The 24,239-nt window shown below is 44.6% G+C and overlaps 3 protein-coding genes across 3 annotated transcripts in view; 2 read left to right on the forward strand and 1 right to left on the reverse strand.

Annotated features, from left to right (window-relative positions):
* Window positions 1–780: 780 nt before the first annotated feature.
* mllt11 (MLLT11 transcription factor 7 cofactor) lies at window positions 781–3,484 on the reverse strand. Its single transcript, XM_012816420.3, has 2 exons — window positions 3,310–3,484; window positions 781–2,193 (listed from the first exon to the last, which is right to left on the reverse strand). Exon 2 carries the CDS (start codon window positions 2,191–2,193, stop codon window positions 1,921–1,923), a length of 273 nt encoding a protein of 90 aa, XP_012671874.1. The 5' UTR covers window positions 3,310–3,484; the 3' UTR covers window positions 781–1,920.
* Window positions 3,485–6,577: 3,093 nt separating this feature from the next.
* Window positions 6,578–24,239, forward strand: part of LOC105890386 (catenin beta-1-like) — a 118,949-nt gene continuing 101,287 nt past the window's right edge. Inside the window, exon 1 of the mRNA XM_031585909.2 lies at window positions 6,578–6,752. The gene's annotated coding sequence lies outside the window, so the exon portion shown is untranslated. The remainder of the gene's footprint in view (window positions 6,753–24,239) is intronic.
* On the forward strand, window positions 16,258–24,128 carry LOC116224942 (catenin beta-1-like). The gene is made up of 10 exons (XM_042710584.1): window positions 16,258–16,288; window positions 16,506–16,640; window positions 17,031–17,234; window positions 17,777–17,935; window positions 18,484–18,603; window positions 19,095–19,245; window positions 20,096–20,217; window positions 21,683–21,743; window positions 22,687–22,912; window positions 23,243–24,128. Exons 2-9 carry the CDS (start codon window positions 16,512–16,514, stop codon window positions 22,884–22,886), a joined length of 1,146 nt encoding a protein of 381 aa, XP_042566518.1. The 5' UTR covers window positions 16,258–16,288; window positions 16,506–16,511; the 3' UTR covers window positions 22,887–22,912; window positions 23,243–24,128.

The raw sequence follows: 24,239 nt of genomic DNA on the forward strand, positions 1-24,239 counted from the left end.
TAAATGCAAAGGCCTAAAACAGAAAAAGAACCACAGAGGGGAATTTTATATGAAAATAGTCCTTTGCTGCCTGTTTTAGTTTTGGTTGCATTTTCAGATATTATTGTCATCTGTCAAACCAGTGTACTAAAGAGCAGTGGTTCCCAAAGTGGGGGGGGGGGCGGCCCCCCGGGGGGTTCCAGACATAGATATATATAGATCTACATATGTCTATGGTTCCAGAGTTACAGCAAGGATGACACGGGCGGAGGGTGAAATCAGGTCAAATCTTGTATGGCAGTGTTCTTACAGCACAGTAGCCTATAAGGAACGCAAGTGGTGATGAGTTTATAGCCAACTTTGTACTTGTATAACATGGTCAGGCCCTACCGTTAGCTTATATATTAGAGGGGATAGCTGGCCTAATTATTTATACAACAGGCATGTGTCTACATGAACATTGTATGGATTGATCACCTAGTGAGAAGTAACAAATGTTTAAAGATTTTAAACGAGATATCTGATCAAATTAAATTAAAAAAATATTTAAGGTTAAGCTATTGGTGGGGAATTTTTCTTTTTTTCATTTGTGAAACGAGGAGCCTGCCATGAAAAGTTTGGGAACCATTGATATAGAGCTGCTGAAGGACAAGAGGGTATTGTATGTATATATAATATATATATACATACATATTATATATTATATATATATAGCTATTGGGAACTACTGCTATGGTATAGAGCTATTGTAGGACCGGAGGAGACCAGTAAATGCACAAAAATAATATACAACACCAGATATCCACTTAAAATCTTTATTTGCAAAGAATGTTTTTTAAATATTTTTTTTTACATTTGACTTTGTTTTCACAGTTGACCCAAATAAAGAGATTAGTCAGAGGAGCATCACAGACAAATGCACAACTAGATGTGTCGTGTTACACTGGCTAACTTTCCAGTCACATTTCGTCAGGCATCACAACCATGTAGGGCCATATTACCCATGCCACGGACATTCATCAACAATGCAATTTGCAGTCAAATACTAGAATTTCGGAGGGAAACTGCCTTGATTCAGTCAAACCTTCATCTTAAATAATGAACCAGACAACTGAAAAATACATAAACAATAAATAAAGAAAACTACAATCACAGTAGGCATTTATAGTCTTATTCTTCTGAGTCCTGCTCAAAACAGACTGAAAGCAGCATACAGAATACTCAGTAAAATGGGAATCTCAAATAAAGCAAAAGGCAACTGATATAAACCATGTTTGTCCATTGCAGGCTCTAAAACATGAAAACATCCAACAATATTTATAACTGGTTGAAGACAAATACCATACCGTTGTCTTTTATGGGAGCGTGAATTCCAGGCTGTATTGACATGGCTTTACACACTGATAGATTACAGTGAACAGATTAATCGAAACAGTAAAGAGATGTTCCCTGTTCTTGTCATTGGTTTTCAGCCTCAATGAAAGAGATGCCAGACTTAAACAGATCTGCATCATCTAAACAGGTGTTGGGCATGCCTACTACACCATCCTCCTCTAAGGGAGGTGAAAATAAGAAACCCTCCACTGTATCTGCAGTGGTTACATACAGAGTGAGCACTGACAGTGAACCATCACAAATCAACCTTGATTACATCTAGTGTTGCATTTCGTGCTTTGAAATGCCACTCATTCTTAGGACAGGAGATTGGCAGAAGGTCGTGTGTGTTCGGTGGGTTCAAAGTTAATTTTAGACAAAAGTGGCGTGAGATAAGTGACAACACTGGAGTCATTTGAACATCAGATAAATTAATTTAAAAGAGAAGACTTCTCAGACATTTAAGGGTTACTTGCAAGAGACTGACAAATTCAAAATGTCCGAAACTGGTTTATTTCGAACCAAGCTGATCCTATCCATGGCTAAACAGGTACTGACAATGTGACTTCACAAGAGCAAGTTAAAATCAAGGTTGTCAATGCTGACAATAGGCTCTCTCCAGTACTGGAAAGCGTTGTACTCAGACAGCTCGTTCGTCGTTTCTCCCCCTTTTTTTGGCTTCAGGGGGGACTTCTTCTTCTTCTTGGTCTTGTTCTTTTGGATGGGAACCACCTTAGCCACGCCTAGGTCCTGAAGTTCGGACAAATCCAGCTCAGGGATTGGCTGCCTCCAGTAGAGGAAGGAGTCATATTGGGTGGCGGGGGTCTCCAGCATTTTCATCTGTATTATGGACATAGACAGCTGATTAAATCCCATGCCATGACATTAAAATAACTGAACTTCCCAAGGAACTCAGCTGACTCATAGTGAGTGTATATCTTCAGCAGTGGGTGATGTAGACAGCAAATGTACTGCAGAACTATGTGAACTATGTTTGTCTCAGCAAGAATGCAGTGGACGTGTGAACAGTGCCTATTTCTGACTTGTTTACGCTTTATTTTTAGACGTTCATTACATCCTTCTCAAAGAGTAGGCTAATTCCTAGAAAATGTCACGCTTACTTGGGAGGACATGTTAGTTCAGTACACATGCCCAGATAGGGAGAAGATATGGCGTTACCCTAAATCCATCAGAAATCACACACCCAATCCTTTCGGGTCGTTTGGACCATAGAAAGAACAATCTATCATTACAACAACAAATGTCAAGACTCAGGCTAGCAAATACAGTTTCAGCAAAAACAGGCTTTAGCTGCGGTGCGCACAGATGGTGATACACTATACTAGTCCTGAAGCGACGCACTGAAATTCAAACTCTTGTCATCGTAAATCTTTTACGTAGTTTAGTGTAGGCTAGCCAAACACCGATCGAGAACAATGTCATAACAAGTGAATGTTATTCAAATACATTTAAAGGCTATTGGGAACATCCCAATCCGTCTTAAAACAGTGGAACTGGGTCATGCAATCTTGGCTAGGCCAAAGGATAGGCTAGAAAATGACAGGCTACACTGTGACAAAGCGTTTCGACGATAATATACTCTCAGTTCACATCGAACAAATTAGACTACATTTAATTAATGTAACCCATGCACCATGTGTCATGCAGCCTAACCTAGCCGAAACGCAACAGACTGTATCTGTGATTTTAAAAAAAAGTATTTAATAATCGAGACAAACGTACTGAAAAACGTTACAGGTTCCGAGCTTTCATTGTCAGACCTTGTAGAGCCTAGCCTACTTAAAGAAATAGAAATATAATTTCTGTAAGAAACTATGAAGGCAGGTGCAATACGCCCAACGCTGCTTAATTAGCTTAAATCACAAAATGACACTCCCGCAGCGTAAACATCATCGTAAAAGGTCATGAAGCACGATAAAATTACAACACTGCTACCTTTTTAGAATTCTCTTGCAAACTAGTGCTTTTGAAAAGGTATTTCTTGTATGGCAGTATCCCTTTGTTTGCGTTGACCGGTGCTTGCACGGCCGTCAGTCCTTCTGATGAGGTCCACAAGCCGGCTTTTTCAAGAAGCTATCAGCCACACCCACGCCTGGCCCAGACGCAATTGCCTGTCTGTGTGACGATAGGCCACCCGCTACCGTATACAGCTTATGGGGGTCGTGCAGCATTTCAAGTCACAATGGATGAACAAATACTGAGGCATGCTGCTCCCCAGAATAGGCAACTGTATAATTAGTACAAACATAAAGGGGCAAGCGGGTAAATGCATGATGACAGATCTGTTTCATCAGCCACAATGTCGAGCTTCTATCAGGCAGATTTACTACACCAGATCTGCAGAAGATTTTGATGGCTCCAAAGCCATCAGGGTCCAAGATTCCTCAGGAGGTACAATTATTGACTGTCATTCGTTTTAAGATTGTAATTGAAGGCTACATAAGTGTTTTCTAGAATGTTTATAGTTCAAACTTAGTTACATACTATTACCTCTAGGGGGCGATAAGGTGATGTCTCACAGAGGAACTGTTGAGAGTCATATTTATGTTTACCAAGTTTCTGGAGAGTAGGCATTTCAGCATTTCAAGTGAGAGAGACAGACTTGTGATGAGATGACCTTAAAAACTATTACCCCCTAAAGATAGGCCTCTGTAGATAGTACATTTTCAACTTTCTTAAAGCTATAAAGAAACCTTTTTGGAAGTTGTTAGATAGCCAAGAATCATGTTGGAAATTGGAAGGGTATACAGAAGTGCAGAAGGTAGGCAAAGAAATTCAAAGTTGTGAAATAATTCACATATTTATTCATTTACTAGACATTGGAAATGAAAATAAATAGATAAACACCTCAAACAAACAAAATCATGATTCATTGTTCTTTATATACTTTCGTCATTATGTTGGTCAGCTCTGGGGTAATTTCTATTTAGGACAACAAAAGAGGCCATATTCACCTTTAAAGTTCAATGGCAACTGACATAGTTGACCTGCTGCACTCAATGGAACTCTTGAAAAAGATCAGTCTGCTGCTAAAAAGCTTCAGAGCATCAAGGGGTGGTCGACATTAGTCATGATGCACACCCACTTGGTCAACATCCCTCTTCTCTGCCAGAATCCTCTTCTCCTTCCTCCCTCCGCAGAGAGTTCAGCTCAACTCATCAACTAGCTCGTTAAAGGAACAGTCTGCAACTCTGGTGAGAGGTTGCTTATATCTGGGCTAACAAATTACACCCCTCCTTCCCAGGGTCCAGAAGCAACGTGTTGACTGGTTGCAATAGTGTACGGCTTGATTCTGAGCTTGGTTTGTTTCCTTTTTACAGAGCCAGCACTGTACGAGCAAAGAAGGTTATTTTTCTTAGATCACACACAGAACAGACAGCTAAAGGACCGTGAGGAACAATTTGCTGAATTTGACAAACAGTGTTTTGGACAAATCACGAACATACCTTTATGTCTTTTAGCATATTCTCCCTTAAATGTAATCCTCCCAAATAGGACTGTCAGACCTTTGGCTACCACAGACTGATTGAACATGTGCAGAATTTTGTGGCAGACATTAAATGAACTGAGCCTCCACAGAAAGTAGAACCCTTGTGTTGAGCCTCCTCGACAAGGGCTGCTGTGTTCCAATCCCACCCAAGTCTGGTTTCGGATGTATTTACCACTTGGGAATAGACAGGAATCAGAGGAGGTTTTAACTATAAGGAAGTCCGCAAGAAGAAAATGGACAAGAAGCTGAGCATACAGAAATAAGGCTTCGTTTTAACAGACACTGGCTTATTCAGTTAAAATGTTAAAACTGCCCTGAAATTGGCTTATTCAGTGTTGTTCTCCCAGGTGATCTTTCATTTTATTTGCTTTCAGGTACTTCATATTTTGTTGTACAAATTGTGTACCTTTTGAATCAACAGGAATATTCACATGCAGTTTTTAGCATATTGTTTCCCATTTATGTGGTTGCTAAAGAGGACATGTTCCCATCCCTAAACAATACAATAGCTTGCAGAGAGGTAGTAGTGATTAATTAAAGGTAAGTTCCTTGATTATTACACTGCTGAACTCCTACTGAGTTGAAATTGAAATTAACTGAAATTCTCCTCACGGTTCTCTAGCGGTCAGTTCTATGAGAGCGCAAAAAAAAAAAAAAAAAAAAAAACTCCGGTGTTCGCAGCTACACAGTCCTTGCTCTGTAGATGTGAAACAAACACAGTGGCTCAGACCAAGCCATTAACCATTCCAACCAATCAACACGTTGCTTCAGGAGCAAGGAAGGAATAGGTGTAATTTGATTGGCTACTGAGCTCAAATATCAACAGCCTTTCACCAGAATGATGGACTGTAGCCTACATATAATGATTGTTGACATCCAGCTGTTTGTCTTTAGAAATGTCCTTTAACAGGACATCGCTCAGGTGTAGTCTTGAAACACAACCCCAGTACTCTCAATGCAGACAATGACAACGAAGGTTAAATGGAGGTTAATTCAGACCTCTCATATTTAGGCCTGCCATAGTCCGACAATGGCACAGCTACCAACTGTATTCTAACAGAAAGTTGATTACTTGTTCTCTTACTCTCTCTCTCTCTCTCTCTCTCTCTCACACACACACACACACACACACACACACACACATCTGATGGTTTGAATTAGTTTAGTTTTCAGTGCGTTTTTCAATACGAAAATATGGATATAATATGGGGTAGTGGCCATGAATGAAAAAGTCCAGTTTACCTGTGTCGCCTACTGTGAGGCTAGTACACCATACATCGCAACTTTGTTGTGTTTCTGCAAGTGTAGGCTAAATCTTTAGATCTCAGAAATCACTACTCCGTCTGATACCTGAAAAGTTACAACATATAGGCCTATGTGTCTGACGGAAACAGTTGGCTCGTAGGAATGAGAGGCATTGCGTCTCTTACATAGTACAAGTTTTCAAAACAGTCCAATTTCAATGTAATTATGCACCTCGCCCTCACGGTGCTGCTCTATATCCTTCCGCGTAAGCAAAATGCATATTTCATTGAGACTTATAAACATTTCAAACATATGAAATGCACACAATCTATTTTTTTACACATAGCATCATATACAAGAATGGTAAGCTAACATATAAGAGTGTAGGACTATTTCCCGACATTTCATTTTTGATCTATTTTCTTGATTGCGGCGGAATACGTGAACTGCATTCTTGGTATACTCCCCTGCAAGACGCCATTTTAAGATAGTTTACTGGGTGAGCTAACATTAGCGTATCCCTAGTGCAGCGGTAACAGGAATATCCGTTTGGATCCAGACGGTTTACCTGTTCCGTTCTATCTATTTACACGGGCCGGACAGATCATCTGTCGCTGACAAAAAAGACGGCATTGATTTGAGAGTAAGTGTGAGATTTCGAAAAATGTAACGATTCGGTAGTTTATGCCTTTTGCATTTGCAGATTCCTGGGGAATAGTCACCGTGGAAATGGGAAGAGGGAGCTTCCTCTTTGATGGATTCTGGAACTACCGACAAAACATTTTAAGGAGAGACAATGTTGCCATCAATGTACAATTTGCTGCGAATGTTAATTATTGTAATTCAAAATGTTACATTTTAAAGTAACACAATCGATTAATATATTGTACATTTATCGCCAGGTAATCCAGTTTGGTTTAGTAGCTAACGTTAGCCAACGTTACTGCGGAGGGGTTAATGTTACCTGGCTTTTCCCCCTAGGTTAATGTGCTAGTTGTTACTCTTGCTGTTGCTGTTAATGTTATATATATAAAATATTTTAATGTTGTTGTTTGACAATGATGGTCAGGAATATTGACGCATTACTCTTGAATACCTCGGCATTTGGATCGTTAAAAGCATTTTCGTAAAACCTAGATAGCTCGCTGGTCAGAGTTAAAGATTTTTGGGTTATGGTAGGCAGATATCAAGCAAGATTTGTAAACGTGAACATTATTCACCGCATGTAATGTTATTCGAAGGTGTTTAGGAAGATGCAGGGTATTTTCGTCAGGTAGCTCTCCGCTATCGTTAACTCGCCTATCTAGCTAGCTAGCAGAAGTATTTGCATTGGTAGTTAGTCATCGTTGTATGAACATGAATGGCCGAGGCATATGGTGGTGGTTGTTTAATTTGATCGCATTCTGTGAAAAAGTTACGTTGACCTTAGTCGGAACATTAAGCGGGTATCGAACCTAGAATGGCTAGCTAGCAAATGTACTAGAGATGTTTAACTTGACCTATACGAATTGCTATATGAATCGGACTAGTTCAGTCATCCAGATACTTTGTTTCATAGTTTTTCGGAAATGTGTAATGAGCTTGGCTGGAATAGTCAAAGCTAAAGCCAACAGCCTTCTTTGTAAGTTATTAGCCAACGTTCACTTGCAATGTTGGCCATGATCGCCAACAAAGTGTTTCCATGTTGTGGTATTTAGATGTCTATCAAGTTTTTACTGGAAAGGGGTACTTTGTTGAAATGTTTGTTCAAACCATGTGCCCAACCAACGTTACCCTGGAGGTATAAGTAATGTTTATCAGCTAACGGTATGTTAATTAGGGCCTACTTCACCGCGGTATCATTTACTCATCATTTTGTTTGCAAACTAGATTGGTAGATACGTCGATGGCTGTAAAGTCAATAAAAAAATAAAAACATTTGTTTAGATAGCTACGTAGCAGCAATGCCTACTCTATTGTAAGAGGAACAAAATGATCTAATGTAGCTAGATACCGTTTTTCGAAAGCAACTCTAATCTGTGTAGGCGCTAGCTGGGGGGTTGTGGGTTTTAAGTCTTTACAATTGGTTCCATCGTAACTCATTTGTTTTGTGTGCTTTATTCGAATGTGTTTTTATTTTGTATTAAGATGTTACACTGGCCGGACGTTTACAGTCGTTTAAACAACGGTTCTTTGAAACCGTGTAGGCTGACTGGCTTAAATATTCCTGTCCGGCTTCCTAAACTGAGGGCCCCAATCATTCACATTCCTCTGTTGTGTGGCCTGCATTCTCATAGGCAGTCGAGGAGGAGCTCCCATTGCTGTGCTATGCTAGACTGCACACATTGGAAGCGATTAGAGCCGGGTACAGTGCAGAGTGGGGAGGGGTACTCGAGTTTAGCTTGTGGGGAATTGCTTTGATCTTCCGCGGTGGACGCGCAGGGCAGCGGCCCGCCGCTACGCATCTGTCCAGATGTTGTGAATTATCGGTAGTGACTCCAAGTCAGAGAAAGGAAATGAAGTGTATAGCCGAGCTTGATGTTGTATGCCTCTGATAAATGAGACACGAACTCCAAGGGCGATTGTGGGGTTTTCCACCAGTACTGAAGGCTTGCTCAGACACGAATGCAAGTGTTTGATGTGAATTAGGTACGTGATTGTACTTAGTGAATGTTTCTGATGACTTCAAATCGTTTTTTTGCTTAGGTTTTACACCGGGGTTGAACCCTAATAAATGTTCCTGTTGGTTTCACAGTCAACACAATCAATCCTTTATCTTGCCTTATAATAACCTGAGCTTTGACAAAGCTGGACCCAATGGAGTTGATGTGGAGTTTTTATACAGAGATCCCGCCGTACCGCTGTTAAGTAGAGCCCTCATTAAGCCGCCATTGCTTGTTTACACGAAACCAAACAGGCGGCCTAATGGCGCCCCGGTGTGTGCTCTGGGATAGCATGCTGGCATTCCGGAATCAGAGGTGTGACGTTTAATGTTGCATTCAAGACCACTCGGAACTTTGACAATGGACAATTGCTCTAGAACGCCACCTGAAGTCAGAGTTCCGACTCAAACTAGGACAAAAGATGTATTCCCAAATTCAGAGAGGCATGTCATTTAATACATTTGAAATTATTATCAATAATGCGACAAACCTAACAGAGACTAATAGAGACTGGGGCTAGTAAAAAAAAAAAATGACGTCCTTTCCTAACCACCTTTTCCTGACCTCAATGGAAAAAGCCATGAGTTCAAAGAAAGATGTGAAGGAGAATTCATAAGGACACAGGAAAAGACAACCACGGTGCTGAGAGAATCCGACTGCACTCACACTAGCCTTCATAATTATGCAACGGCGGATGTTTTAAATTGAACACCTTTGAAGCACCTTTCCATAGTATTTAGGGAACCCGACCAGCGCTCATCATGGCTTCCAGTTGGATACTTCCCGGTCATTTCACTCAGTTAAGAACCCTCCTGAGCAAAAAAGACTGTTTGACTACAGCCCTTGACTAGGCTTTATCAAAAGTTAAAAAACTTCTTAAAGGCACGAGAAGATTCATGAAGAGACAGTGTGTCCAAATGAACAAGAAAAAAGTTGTACATTTTATTTTTGATACCCAGCAGATAGAAGGAAAGTCCCCTGCTGAGTCACCACCACATTATTGTGTTTACTTCTGACGTCTCAGTATCTGTGTAAGTTAGTGTGCATCTGACGTCTCAGTATTGGCAGGCTCTATGCTCATTTACAGCAATGTTCAGACTCCAGTAAAGTTAGTGTGCATCATGTACAACATGATAATGCTTATGTCGGATTTGTGTGTTCTGCCCGTCTTAGTTCATTTTGGAGCTGCTAGGCTGTGTCGCACGCCTATCCCGCTGTGTGGGTTTTACAAAGATGTCGATCCGGCTCTGTGACCACAGTTCACATTTCACACTTCAGCAATGCCATTGTGCCTGTGATTGGCAACAGGCTTTTTAGATCCTACCTACAGAGTTGAGTGCTTCGACAAATGTGCCAGGCCGGTGGGACATTATAACTACCTGTTTAGAAGCAGTTGGTGTTGAATGGGTGGGGTAGAACACAGTGGCGTTTATTCCTTGGGCACTTGGCAGGCAGGAAGTGCAGTTAAACTGGCTAGTGTGGTTAATGGAAGTGTGAAAAGTAATCTCCTCTCTATCTATCTTTCTCTCTCTCTCCCCCCCCCCCCCCCCCCCCACCTCCTTGGGATTAATAATCTTTCTTTATCGGCATGAATGTATGATACACTGTTGCCAAAGCACTTAAACAATAATAACTCTCTCTCTCTCTCTCTCGTGCAGGTGTGAACACTCAGCCGCCTGAGTGACTCGCTAGGGGAAGATGGCCACCCAAGGTGAGTGTGTGTCCAGCTTCCTGTCTCTAGTCTTTTCCTTCCAAATCTGTAGGGGTGTGGGTAGTGATATACAGTGACCTATGCATACACAGAGGCTTTGAGATGTCACAGGGTTTGAGGATGGTGGTATAGTCCTAATGGATGGATATTATATATATATATATATGAGAGAGAAACTGCATCATTTAACGTGACTGTTGAGATGCATACAGAAGACTACAGCAATACTACGGTACTACGCTGTCTAATCCTCTGAATGCCTAATGCCTCTTCTTGCCCATGACTTGGACATGTATTTCCATTTTTTTAAATCTTTTTGGAACAAGTCATTTTATTATTTGGGTCAACAGCAGCGCGGCAGAGATGAAATTAATTTGAGTGGGTAATCCCAGACAAAAGCCTCTTATCTCTGATGGAATTGACGGAAAGGTGACTGACTTTTGGAGTCAAAATAGCTCATTTACCCCTTGCTGAAGGGCCTCGTGCGGGGATAAACACAACTAAATGCCCAGGTGTTGCCTTTTGGAGCTCAGAGCTTCTTTACTCATTTAATTCTGTCTGTATCTGCATTTCTATGTGCTTGTCTGTCTCTCTCTCTCTCTCTCTCTCTCTCTCTCTCTACCTGTCTCTCTCTACCTGTCTCTCTCTACCTGTCTATCTCCATGCGTGTCTGTCTGTCCGTCTGTCCCCCAGCTGATCTGATGGAGCTGGACATGGCGATGGAGTCTGACGCCAAGGCTGCTGTGGCCCAGTGGCAGCAGCAGTCCTACCTGGACTCGGGCATCCATTCTGGGGCCACCACCACCGCCCCCTCCCTCAGCGGCAAGCCCAACCCGGAGGACGAGCTGGACCCACAGCTCTACGAATGGGAGATGGGCTTCGGCCAGCCCTTCACCCCCGAGCAGGTCCCAGGTAAGAGGAACACAAACACACACACACACACACACATATATGGGGGCGGCAGTGGTACAGGAGGTAGAGAAGTCGTTTAGTAATCAGATGGTTGCTAGTTCGATTCCCTGTCGAAGCGTCCCTGAGCAAGACACTGAACCCCTAATTGCTCCTGATGTGCAGTGCGCCATTAGCCTGGATACCAGACCGAACTTAGCCCCGCCCACACATTTTTTGGTTGGGAAGTTCGGTCTGGCATTACTCCATTGAGGAGAAATTATCTGCGGCTCGATATCGGCCGTACCAATCAAATTGTTAAGGCGGGCTTTATACGATGATGGACAGATGATCAACAGTAACGTAACCAACCACGTCACCAACACACGAGTTGAATTCGTTTTCAACAAACATGGCTGCCGCTGGAGAGCTGAAATATATAGATTCGAGTCCATTTAGACATTGACAGTGCATTTATTTTGAAAGAGGAACAGAGAAACGCGATTAAGGCATTTGTCAATCGAAAAGATGTTTTTGCCTTCCTTCCTACGGGATCGGGTAAAAGTGTAATGTATCAGCTGCCCCTGGTCACATACTAGGTTGTTCTGATTGGTTGTAGGTAACCAATTGAGCGAAGAGGCATTTTTTCTCCTGGTTCGGTTGAAACACGCCCCATAATCACAGCCCAATGGAGCGATATCAGACTCATATTCTGACTAGAATTATGAGTATGACATCGTCAGGCTAGTGCGCCATCAGTGTAAATGTAAAAATGTGAATACATCCTTGTAAGTCGCTTTGGATAAAAGCGTCTGCTAAATGACTAAATGTAAATGTAATATAGACAGTTTAATCCATATCGCTATATTTATATTATAAATAAATTATAATATTCATTTATAAACCAAGTTTTCTGTGTGAACTAATTCCCTTGCCTCTGCCTGTAGAAATGGACGGGCAGTATGCCATGACCCGTGCCCAGCGGGTGCGCGCCGCCATGTTCCCCGAGACGCTGGAGGAGGGCATCCAGATCCCGTCGGCTCAGTTCGACTCTGCCCACCCCACCAACGTGCAGCAGCTGGCCGAGCCCTCCCAGATGCTCAAGCACGCCGTGGTCAACCTCATCAACTACCAGGACGACGCCGAGCTGGCCACCAGAGCCATCCCAGAGCTCACCAAGCTGCTCAACGATGAGGATCAGGTTAGACACACACACACACACACACACACACACACACACACAGCAGGGTTTAGGCAACGATGAGGATCAGGTTAGACACACACACACACACACACACACACACACAGCAGGGTTTAGGCAACGATGAGGATCAGGTTAGACACACACACACACACACACACACACAGCAGGGATTAGGCAACGATGAGGATCAGGTTAGACACACACACACACACAGCAGGGTTTAGACACCGTCGCTAAATACTGTACAACGTGAAGCATGGGGGTTTGAGTACTTACGCAAGTGGTATATCTCAGTTTTTGTTGATAGACAAATAACTTGCCTTTGGGAAATATACTAGACCATTAATGTTGGATAAAATTATAAACACAGAGAGTGAGTAATCAGCTCTTCTAGACAGAGGCTTATTAAAAATCCAGTGGCCTGCAAAAGTATTCATCCCCACTGAAAGTCATCCCCATTTTCACACGTACAAAAGATACTTACACAGATTTTCCAGATCAGTATTTTGTTGGTATTGGATTTTGGTGCTGGTGATTACATTGATTGTCATTAAAAGGAGCTTGTCATGTAAAACTTGTGACGACATGTGTAACCGTGTATGCAGATACAGATTTGCCTTTTAATGCAGGAGGTATATGATCGAAGGGATGCCATATACAATGAGTGAACCAATCAAATCTGTTTGTATCAGATGGCAAATAGGGTTGAGTAGAACGAATACATGTGTCCGTCCTCGTTTGATCGGTAGGGTTATGTCTAGTTGTGGGATTATGGTTCCCTAATCCTGCTGGTTGTTTCTCCTCTTGACCTCTTGACCTCCCGCAGGTGGTGGTGAACAAGGCGGCGGTGATGGTGCACCAGCTCTCCAAGAAGGAGGCGTCCCGCCACGCCATCATGCGCTCGCCGCAGATGGTGTCGGCCGTGGTGCGCACCATGCAGAACACCAGCGACGTGGAGACGGCTCGCTGCACCGCCGGCACGCTGCACAACCTCTCCCACCACCGGGAGGGCCTGCTCGCCATCTTCAAGTCCGGCGGCATCCCCGCCCTCGTCAAGATGCTGGGGTAAGGCGCTCCTGCCGAGATGGACAGGTCTGGTGTCTTTTTAAAGGTTCAGTCCTTGACTAGCGCAGCTCTCGTCACATTCCTCTAGCTGCCCATCCAGTGTGCACTCCAAAACAAGTTTGTTTGTGTTTGAAAATTCACTCAAGTTACCTCAGGACTCTGGAGCTGCATATAAGTATATTTATTAAACAACAACAACAACAAGCTTGTCGGACTCACCCAAGTCCTGGCAGGCCAGAGAGAGGCACAGGCCCACATTCAGAGAGAGACCGGGCTCACTCCCAGACTGCAGCAGACGAGAGAGAAGCCAAATTAAATACATCACACAAGGTTTATATAGATAGAAGTTAGCGTTCTCTTTCGCCAGAATCGAGGACTGCACCTTTAACTAGACAATGCAACCACCCACCCCCCCCCCCACACCATTTGATTTGTTTTCTGTTTGAGGTAGCCATGCATGTTTAGTGTTATTGGTTGGGTTTAAACCCAGTCCCTCACTAACCGCCCACACTCATATTTGAGGTGGTTTCCAGATGTATACTCCATCTGGCTTGGCAAGGAGTGTAGAACACAAAAGCAATGGTTTCATTGACTGGTGGTGGTTGTATTTGAACCTAATGTGTGGTTGTGTGTGTGTGTGTGTGTGTGTGTGTGTGACTGTGTGTGTGTGTGTAGGTCTCCCGTGGACTCCGTCCTGTTCTACGCCATCACCACACTACACAACCTGCTGCTGCACCAGGAGGGGGCCAAGATGGCCGTGCGTCTGGCCGGGGGTCTGCAGAAGATGGTGGCTCTGTTGATGAAGACCAACGTCAAGTTTCTCGCTATCACCACCGACTGCCTGCAGATTCTGGCCTACGGCAACCAGGAAAGCAAGGTAGGCCGACCTCTGTCACGCGCTCACACACTCACACTCTCTCACACACACACACACACACACACACACACACACACACACACACACACACACACACACACACACACACACAGTTGCCAAATCCTTGGATGTAAACTAGAGGGGCACTCGGAGTGCAGACCTTCCGAGGCCAAATGCCCCATCACTTAAAGAAAGTAAAAAAAAAAAAAAAATTTCATGAAAAGTTTCAGGCTCCAATTTTAACAGTACTAAAAGCGCAGGTGTGAGCACCCTTAATCGCTTTGTTTGATGGCTCAAGCATTAGATGGCTGCACGCTTTGGCACACATTCGCTTTTTCTCTCTCACACACACACACACACACACACACACACACACACACACACACACACACACACACTGATTCATGGTAAATATGTCGCTGGACACAGTTGGGTTCTAAATGTTGTGTGTGTGTGTGTTTGCAGCTGATCATCCTGGCCAGCGGCGGCCCCCAGGCCCTGGTGAACATCATGAGGACCTACACCTACGAGAAGCTCCTGTGGACCACCAGCAGAGTGCTCAAAGTGCTCTCCGTCTGCTCCAGCAACAAGCCTGCCATCGTGGAGGCAGGCAAGTTGACACACGTGTGTGTGTGTGTGTGTGTGTGTGTGTTTGTGTACACAATGACTCATTCGGTGACTCACTGTCTACGGCCGCATGTGAAACTGCCTGTGCGTGAGAACTTCACAAGAACCTTTTTTTTTTCTTTTTTGAAAGCACTCTGTTTTTCAGAGGTGACTTTCGTTTGACTAAGGAATGAATATGCCGGAACAATCTGTAACCATTCAACAGGATTGAATTGAACGTTTCGTGACACTGAATGTGTCTTGTGCCAGAACAACAAACCACTAACACAGCTCCTCAGTGCTGGACACTTTCATTTATTTATCTTCCAACCCACTCTACAAGACTGAAAGTCAAAACATGTCTATGAAAAACTGTTCCTTATAGCTTGTTGTTAATAGGTGCGTAAAGGGAACTGAATTAGTCTGCTGTTTTGTCTGTGTGTACGTGTGCTTGTTTGTTGTTCAGCCATATTGATTTTAAAATAATGTAAACATATATAGCGAGTTTAATCAGGCGGTTGTTGACTGTGAGAGGTGTTTGTGTGTGTCCGTGAGGGTTATTTTATTTATTTATTTATTTGTTTGTTTGTTTGTTTGTGCCCGTGCAGGAGGCATGCAGGCTCTGGGGCTCCACCTGATGGACCCTAGCCAGCGCCTGGTGCAGAACTGCCTGTGGACGCTCCGCAATCTCTCTGATGCTGCCACCAAACAGGTGGGTACACACACACACACACACACACACACACACACACATAACCTCAGACGCTCCGCAATCTCTCTGATGCTGCCACCAAACAGGTGGGTACACGCGCACACACACACACACATAACCTCAGACGCTCCGCAATCTCTCTGATGCTGCCACCAAACAGGTGGGTACACGCGCACACACACACACACACACACATAACCTCAGACGCTCCGCAATCTCTCTGATGCTGCCTCCAAACAGGTGGGCGCGCACACACACACACACACACACACACACACACACAACCTCAGACGCTCCGCAATCTCTCTGATGCTGCCACCAAACAGGTGGGCGCGCGCACACACACACACACACACACACACACACACACACACACACACACACACACACACACACACACACACACACACACACACACACACACACACACAACCTCAGACGCTCCGCAATCTCTCTGATGCTGCCACCAAACAGGTGGGTACACACACAGACACACACGCCACCTGTGTAAAATAGCAACTTATAACCCATTACCAACTAAGATTCCACACGCTCACACACACTGTCAGTTTTAGGAAGATTTCAGACATGTTTATCTAAGTAACAGATCTTACACACTTACAGATGCTGAAAGGAATGGCCTGTGCGAAAAGGTTCTAAAGGGGGGTGTGTGTGTGTGTGTGTGTTTTAGGAGGGCATGGAGGGACTTCTGGGAACCCTGGTCGGGCTGCTGGGCTCTGATGACATCAACGTGGTGACCTGTGCCGCCGGCATCCTCTCCAACCTCACCTGCAACAACTACAAGAACAAGATGATGGTCTGCCAGGTGGGGGACTCTTTCACCTTTACGTCCTTCATAGCCAACCCCTTTTTAACAATAGCAATGTAGTCTTGTCAGCAGCAATCTACTTTTCTTTATTTTTATATATAAAAAGATATATAAATAAATTGAATTGGCAAATCATAGTAAATTTACCAAAATAACAGTTTTCCATTTTTAAAAAAACACACAGGTTATATATTTAATGGTATGGGTCTTGCTTGACAGTAGTCACATACTGTTTTTGAGCTTGATTGGGAAACCATCAGTCACTGAGCTTCACAGAAGCGGAGAGGTGTCTCTTTGAGGACGCATTGGTGTGTGTGTACATGTGAGGAAGCATTGGTGTGTGTGTGTGTGTGGTACATGCAGGTCTAACTGAGACTGTGTTGGCAGGTCGGCGGGATCGAGGCTCTGGTGCGGACGGTCCTGCGTGCCGGAGATCGCGAGGATATCACGGAACCCGCAGTGTGTGCCCTGCGTCACCTCACCTCCCGCCACACCGACGCCGAGATGGCCCAGAATGCTGTGCGCTTGCACTACGGCCTCCCCGTAGTGGTCAAACTCCTGCACCCGCCTTCACACTGGCCCCTGATCAAGGTACACACAGTCAATGCACACGTGTAGGAATTCAATCACATTTTGTTGATGTAGCGCCAAAACAATCAAATTGTCTCAAGGCGCTTTACAGAGCCCAGAGCCTGGACCCCCTTAGAGCAAACACAATGGTGACATGTATGAATTATCGTGCAGTGGTAGTAGCACCTCATTGTTTTCAAACCACGTTTGCGAGCACAGTGTATAATGTCTTGTTTAGTGATGCATTCTAGAAAAACAATCAAGTGTATAATATCTTAAGGAATAAACGGTGCAGAAGAGGCATACGGCCTTAAATCAGATCCTTTAATACTTTAGTGATGCATTCTAGAAACGATCAGGGGGCATCCTGACAATCTGAATATCTGAAAGTGTTGATGTTGAAGATGTATTACTGTAGTCAGAACAGCTCCCCCTGCTGGCCACACGGGCTAAATGCAGCGCCTCCCATGTAAAAGTGGAGCTGACGCTGGTGCCAAGTGGCCCATGCTGCGTCATCACATGCCCTCTCTCCCCTGGTGACGCCACTGTGCCTCTGTGTTCAGGCCACGGTGGGGTTGATCCGGAACCTGGCGCTGTGCCCGGCCAACCACGCCCCGCTGCGGGAGCAGGGCGCCATTCCACGCCTGGTGCAGCTGCTGGTCAGGGCACACCAGGACACCCAGAGGCGCACCTCCATGGGCGGCAACCAGCAGCAGTTTGTGGTGAGTGTGCGTGTGTGTGTGTCTCTGTGGGGGTCTGTGTGTCTGTCTGTGTGTCTGTCTGTGTGTCTGTGTGTGTCTGTGTGTGTCTGTGTGTGTGTGTGTGTGTGTGTGTGTGTGTGTGCGTGTGGTAGGTAGGAGTGTGTGTGAGTGTGTGCGTGTGTCTGTGTGTCTGTCTGTGTGTGCGTGTGCGTGTGTGGTAGGTAGGAGTGTGTGTGTGTGTCTCTGTGTGTGTGTGTGCGTGTGTGTGTCTGTGTGTGTGTGTGTGTGTGTGTGTGTGTTTGGGTTTGATTCCCAAAGCAAATGGACTGAGTTGGGAAAGTGTTCTTTTTCAAATCAGCATGCCCTCAATGGGGGGTTTATATTGGTTACCATGGTGACGGCTTACATCTGTGTGTAGAGGTGGAGGCTGAACTATATCAGGCCTGGATTAGAAGATGAACCGTATGCAGGGATTTTACAAGCCTGAAATAATCTGTGTGTATCCCTGTGTGTGTGTCTGCCTCTCTCTGTGTGTGTGTGTGTGTGTGTGTGTGTGTGTGTCTCTGCAGGAGGGTGTGCGTATGGAGGAGATTGTTGAAGGCTGCACTGGAGCTCTGCACATTCTGGCCAGGGATGTACACAACAGAATAGTCATCAGGGGACTCAACACCATTCCACTCTTCGTACAGGTAACACACACACACACACACAATACGCTTCTTCTACATCTGAATCCTCATCACGAGACGCATACAAAGTTACTGCTGTAAACCAGAGAGAAGGCCGCTCAGATCATTTTTATTTTACTCAACATGCAATGAAGTAAACGTTATTTGTCTTGTGGTACTGGCCTGCCATTTTATGGACATGAGGAGAATCTGTGCCCTTCCTTGAGATGCGTATCTGCTGCTCACTGCCACTTCCCATTGGGAACATCCAGCGCATATACACACCCACACACCCACACACCCACACACCCACACACCCACATATCTACATCTGAATCCCCATCACGAGATGCGTATCTGATGCTAATGCTAATCTCACCTGTCTTCCCTGCCCTAACTGCTGTACTATCCCATTGAGAACACACACACACACACACACACACACACACACACACACACACACACACACACACACACACACACACTAAACTCACCTGTCTTCCCTGCTCTAGCTGCTGTACTCTCCCATTGAGAACATTCAGCGCGTGGCGGCGGGCGTGCTGTGTGAGCTGGCCCAGGACAAAGAGGCGGCAGAGGCCATCGAGGCCGAGGGAGCCACCGCCCCCCTCACAGAGCTGCTGCACTCCAGGAACGAGGGCGTCGGTACGGACACTTACACACACTCATACTGGTCACACACACACAGATACACACACTTATACTGGACACTTACACACACTTATACTGGTCTCTCTCACACACACACACACACAGACAGATATACACACTTATACTGGACACTTACACACACTTATACTGGTCTCACACACACACACACACACACAGACAGACAGATACACACACTTATACTGGACACTTACACACACTTATACTGGACACACACACACTTATACTGGTCTCACACACACAGAGTTTTAGTTTTTGGAGGAGAACACTAGTCCCCTAGTCTTTCTGTGGTCAAGGAAATTCTGGAAGATTAAAAATAAAATTGGCCCCAAAAAAGTCGGTACTTATGTTACGCCAATTAATAATTTATTAAGTTACTTTCTGAAATGCGACACTTTGATTTTGACCCAAATAGTCCGTTTGCCTGCTAGTGTGTCCACTGCAAGAGCCGCTTTAAGGCTGCCTCACTCCAAAGGGATTCCTTTGGAAGGTCATTTGATAAGCTCTGGAATGTTGGCATTTCAAATGGAGTGGAAACTCTGTGATAAAACCGCCCCAGGTGATGTCAGCTCTGCATCCGTGTTGTGAATATTGATGGCGAAATGGCCCATCCTGCATTACATAAGCACAGTCTCTTTTACATTTTTTTCCCCCTGTAGTTACAGATTATGTTGGGTGACTTGTGTGTGTTTGTTGATGTGTGTTTGTTCCTGTGTGTTCTGTAGCCACCTATGCGTCGGGTGACGTGTGTGTTCTGTAGCCACCTATGATTACAGATTACGTTGGTTGACGTGTGTGTGTGTGTGTGTTCCTGTGTGTTCTGTAGCCACCTATGCGGCTGCCGTGCTGTTCCGCATGTCTGAAGACAAGCCCCAGGACTACAAGAAGAGGCTCTCCGTGGAGCTCACTAGCTCCCTCTTCAGGACAGAACCCATGACCTGGAACGAGGTAATGGCCTGGCAGAGGAGGGAGGCTCTGTGTGTGTGTGTGCGCGTCTCTCTGTGTGTGTCTCTGTGTGTGTGTGTGTGTCTCTGTGTGTGTGTGTGCGTGTCTCTGTGTGTGTGTGTTTATCCCTGATGGGTTTCATTGCAAGTGAGGGCTGCTTTGGAACACTCAATCATGAGGGTACTTTTTGAATGCCTCGATCAAAGCAGTTAGTGGAAACGCTGTTAAACATCAAAACAGGGACGTGAGGGCCAAATGTACATGATCTCACCCAAGAGGGGCGGGGGGGGAGACAACACCAATGTTTTAGAAGTGTTTAACATGGTCATAGGTAGGCCTGAACGATTTGGGAAAATAATCTAATTGCGATTTTTTTCTCTCCAAATATTGCGATTTAAAAAAAAAAAAATCCCAACAAATCGTAATGTATGATTTAAATATGACCAACACAATATTAGATACATTTAGTGTAAAATATTATTTCCCACATTTTACATTTTTATTTAACTGCTCATTACAGAATCAAGAACAACAAATCGGTGGCTTTGCTACTGTGCATTTAAGTAATTTAAACAAAGTCATTGTAAGAATAAACACAAGGCATGCACTTTTTAAACACTGTGTGCAAAATGTACCGTCTTAAAAAAAAGATTTTTTTTTTTTTTTTTAGACCACGTTTTTAATCGCGAACGTTGCGGTTAGAAAATCGCGTTCTATCATATCGCGATTAAATCGCAAATGCAATTAATCGTTCAGCCCTAGTAATAGGTAAGAGATATGAGGGATTAGATAGATGTAAAACTTTGTGATTCAGCCTCATAGACTTAATGGAATCATCACATGCTTTATAAATGAAGATTCAAAGCTTTGTGCTCAGTTGAAGCATCTAGATGGCTTTCTATGGCACAGGTGAATGTCGACCAATGCAGTTTATATGCTGATAGCCGTCTACGGCACAGGTGAATGTAGACAATGCAGTTTATATGCTGATGGTAAGAAATGCCTTCGACTGAGCTGACCTGTGTCCTGACCTGCTAACACCATCTGCCTCCAACAACACAATAACCAGGCCGGGTCCTGAAATAGCATCAGGGTAGAGGCGTGCAGCTGTTCTCCTTCACAGAAAGGCAATGGCTTTAACAAGCTTGTATGGCCACCGTGTAGGGCTAGGGTAGGAAGACCCACTTTTTGGTGTGTGTGTGTGTGTGTGTGTTGAGGGGGGGGGGGGGGGGGGGGGGGGTGGTGTGTAGGGGTGTAGGAAGACCCACTTTTTGTTGTGTGTGTGTGTGTGTGTGTGTGTGTGTGCCTCTCTCTATAGTGTAAGTGTAGAATTCAATGAACTAAAACATCTTTTATCATACCATTTTTGTTTAAATGAAACTGAGCAGATATACATCTGTTTGACTTTGACCGTGTGTGTGTGTGTGTGTGTGTGTGTGTGTGTGTGTGTGTGTGTGTGTCTCCCCAGACTGGTGACATGACCCTGGAGATGGGGGCACAGGGGGATCCCCTGGCTTACAGACCAGACGGTAAGACATATGCTAAGGTCAGAGGTCAGCCTCACAACAGTATGAAGGACCTATCCAACCTGTTCTCTTAAAGCAACAGTCGAGTAGAGGTTCTCACCACAGTATGATGGAACCTGTTCTCTTAAAGCAACAGTAGAGTAGAGGTTCTCACCACAGTATGAAGGAACCTGTTCTCTTAAAGACACAGTAGAGTAGAGGTTCTCACCACAGTATGAAGGAACTATCCAACCTGTTCTCTTAAAGCAACAGTAGAGTAGAGGTTCTCACCACAGTATGAAGGAACTATCCAACCTGTTCTCATAAAGCTAGAGTAGAAGTCCTCTTCTGACCTGTTTTATACTATATGTGTTTAATTTAATTATGTCTCCGTCTGACACATGCTTATTGTATGGGCTGTTACATTAAAGGTGTCTGTAATTCGTAGTGAAATATTGACTCCAGGCAGTGTTGTCATGATGCAGTGTATTGTATTAGTATTTAATTGTGAGGTAGGCGATGTCCAGCCCTAGGCGATCAGCCTCGGAGACCGCTGCCAGCAGCCTCACCCGCTGTGCCCGTCTCACTCTCAGACCCCTGCAGTCTCACTCACTGTGCCCGTCTCACTCACTGTGCCCGTCTCACTCTCACACCCCAGCAGTCTCACTCGCTGTGCCCGTCTCACTCTCAGACCCCAGCTGTCTCACTCGCTGTGCCCGTCTCAGACCCCAGCAGTCTCACTCGCTGTGCCCGTCTCAGACCCCAGCAGTCTCACTCGCTGTGCCCGTCTCACACCCCAGCAGTCTCACTCACTCACTCACTGTCTCCCTCTCACACCCCAGCAGTCTCACTCGCTGTGCCCGTCTCACTCTCACACCCCAGCAGTCTCACTCGCTGTCTCTCTCTCAGACCCCAGCAGTCTCACTCGCTGTGCCCGTCTCACTCACTGTGCCCGTCTCCCTCTCAGACCCCAGCTACCGCGGCTACCACGGAGGCTACGGCCAGGACAGTCTGGGCATCGACTCCATGCTGGAGCATGAGATGGGCCCACACTCGGGCGACTACCCCGTAGACGGGCTGCCCGACCTCAGCCACAACCCGGAGCTCATGGATGGCCTGCCGCCCCCAGACTCCAACCAGCTGGCGTGGTTTGACACGGACCTTTAAAAACCCACTGGAGAGGAGTCATACAGGTGTGTGTGTGTGTGTGTGTGTGTGTGTGTGTGTGTGTGTGTAGACACCGCAGTGGGCAAGAGGCTCTTCTGGTGATCGGGGGCATTTTTAAGGGGCAAAATTGGTGGCAATGATTCTTAAATGCAGTATTCAAGATGAATAGTTTGACCAAATCTTATCAGATTTTGTTATTTTGTCAGTGTTGGGGTGTACAAGGGGACTTACTTGTATCTCATCTCGCTTTTTGTTGTCTCTCTGTCTCTCCATCTCTCTCCTCTCTCTCTCTCTCTCTGTCTCTCTCTCTACCTCTCTTTCTCGTTTCTTTCTCGCTCCCCTCCTTTGCCTCCCAGCTGGATAATCAGAGTGAATCTGCCGTGTGCTTTTGAAGAGTTTGAAGTTCAGAATAGTCGAAGAAGGTTTGATGAGGGGAGGTTGGCGGATCAGAAAGTGCCTGACACACATTGTACTCAACGCATCCGGAGGACGGTTGCTGCTGGACATACCAGAAGAAGAAGAATAATATCGCTTTTGTCCTGGCAAATTGAGAAAGGGGCGGGGGGGGGGAAAGGGATCTTTGGAGCGGTTGCCAAATGGATGAGTGCCAACAGATGGATATAAAGATGGATTTATAAACATTTTAATCTTGCCTGATCTTTATTTTTATGTCTTCGTTTTTTCTTTTCCTCATATCTTTTCCATTCTTTTTTTAACAACTTTTTAACGACAACCCATGATAACTCTCCTAGTCCTCTAGCCTTTTCTTCCTTCCTTCCTTCCTTTTTATTTCAAGTATAATTTTTTGTATTTCCTTCTTTTCTGTTCTTTTTTTTTTTTCCAATCAAATTATATGACTACTTGCTTTTTCTTACTCGTTATCACGTACCAGTATAGAACACTAACATCAGTTTCCTGTATGCTGACTTTAAAAAAAATGTGTAATTACGTGTAGCTTTTTTTATAAAGATGCAATAAGTGTTGAAGAATGTTGATGAGTCATTCTGCTTACTATTGGAGTCAGTCAGAGACGAGCACGTCTCATGTCACCATTGTCTATGGGGCTTGGGGTAAGGACGGGTAGGTACACTTATGGGGTAAAGGGGGAAAAGTTATTCTTTTATATTCAATGAGGTAGACTATCTATCTACTGATGCAACGTTGTTGTAGCCTGTTCAACGTTACCGTGCCGACAGTGGTTCCAGTGACACGGCGTAACAATAAAAACACTTTTATTCCAGATTTCACTGCCGTCTCGGTCTCCACTTCTTCATTTACCTTCAAAGATGCAATCTGTGGAGTATGCCATTTCATTTACCTTCAAAGACTCAATCTGTGGAGTTTGCCATTTCG

Source organism: Clupea harengus, chromosome 19, assembly GCF_900700415.2.
Source record: "Clupea harengus chromosome 19, Ch_v2.0.2, whole genome shotgun sequence".
NCBI classification, from domain to species: domain Eukaryota; kingdom Metazoa; phylum Chordata; class Actinopteri; order Clupeiformes; family Clupeidae; genus Clupea; species Clupea harengus.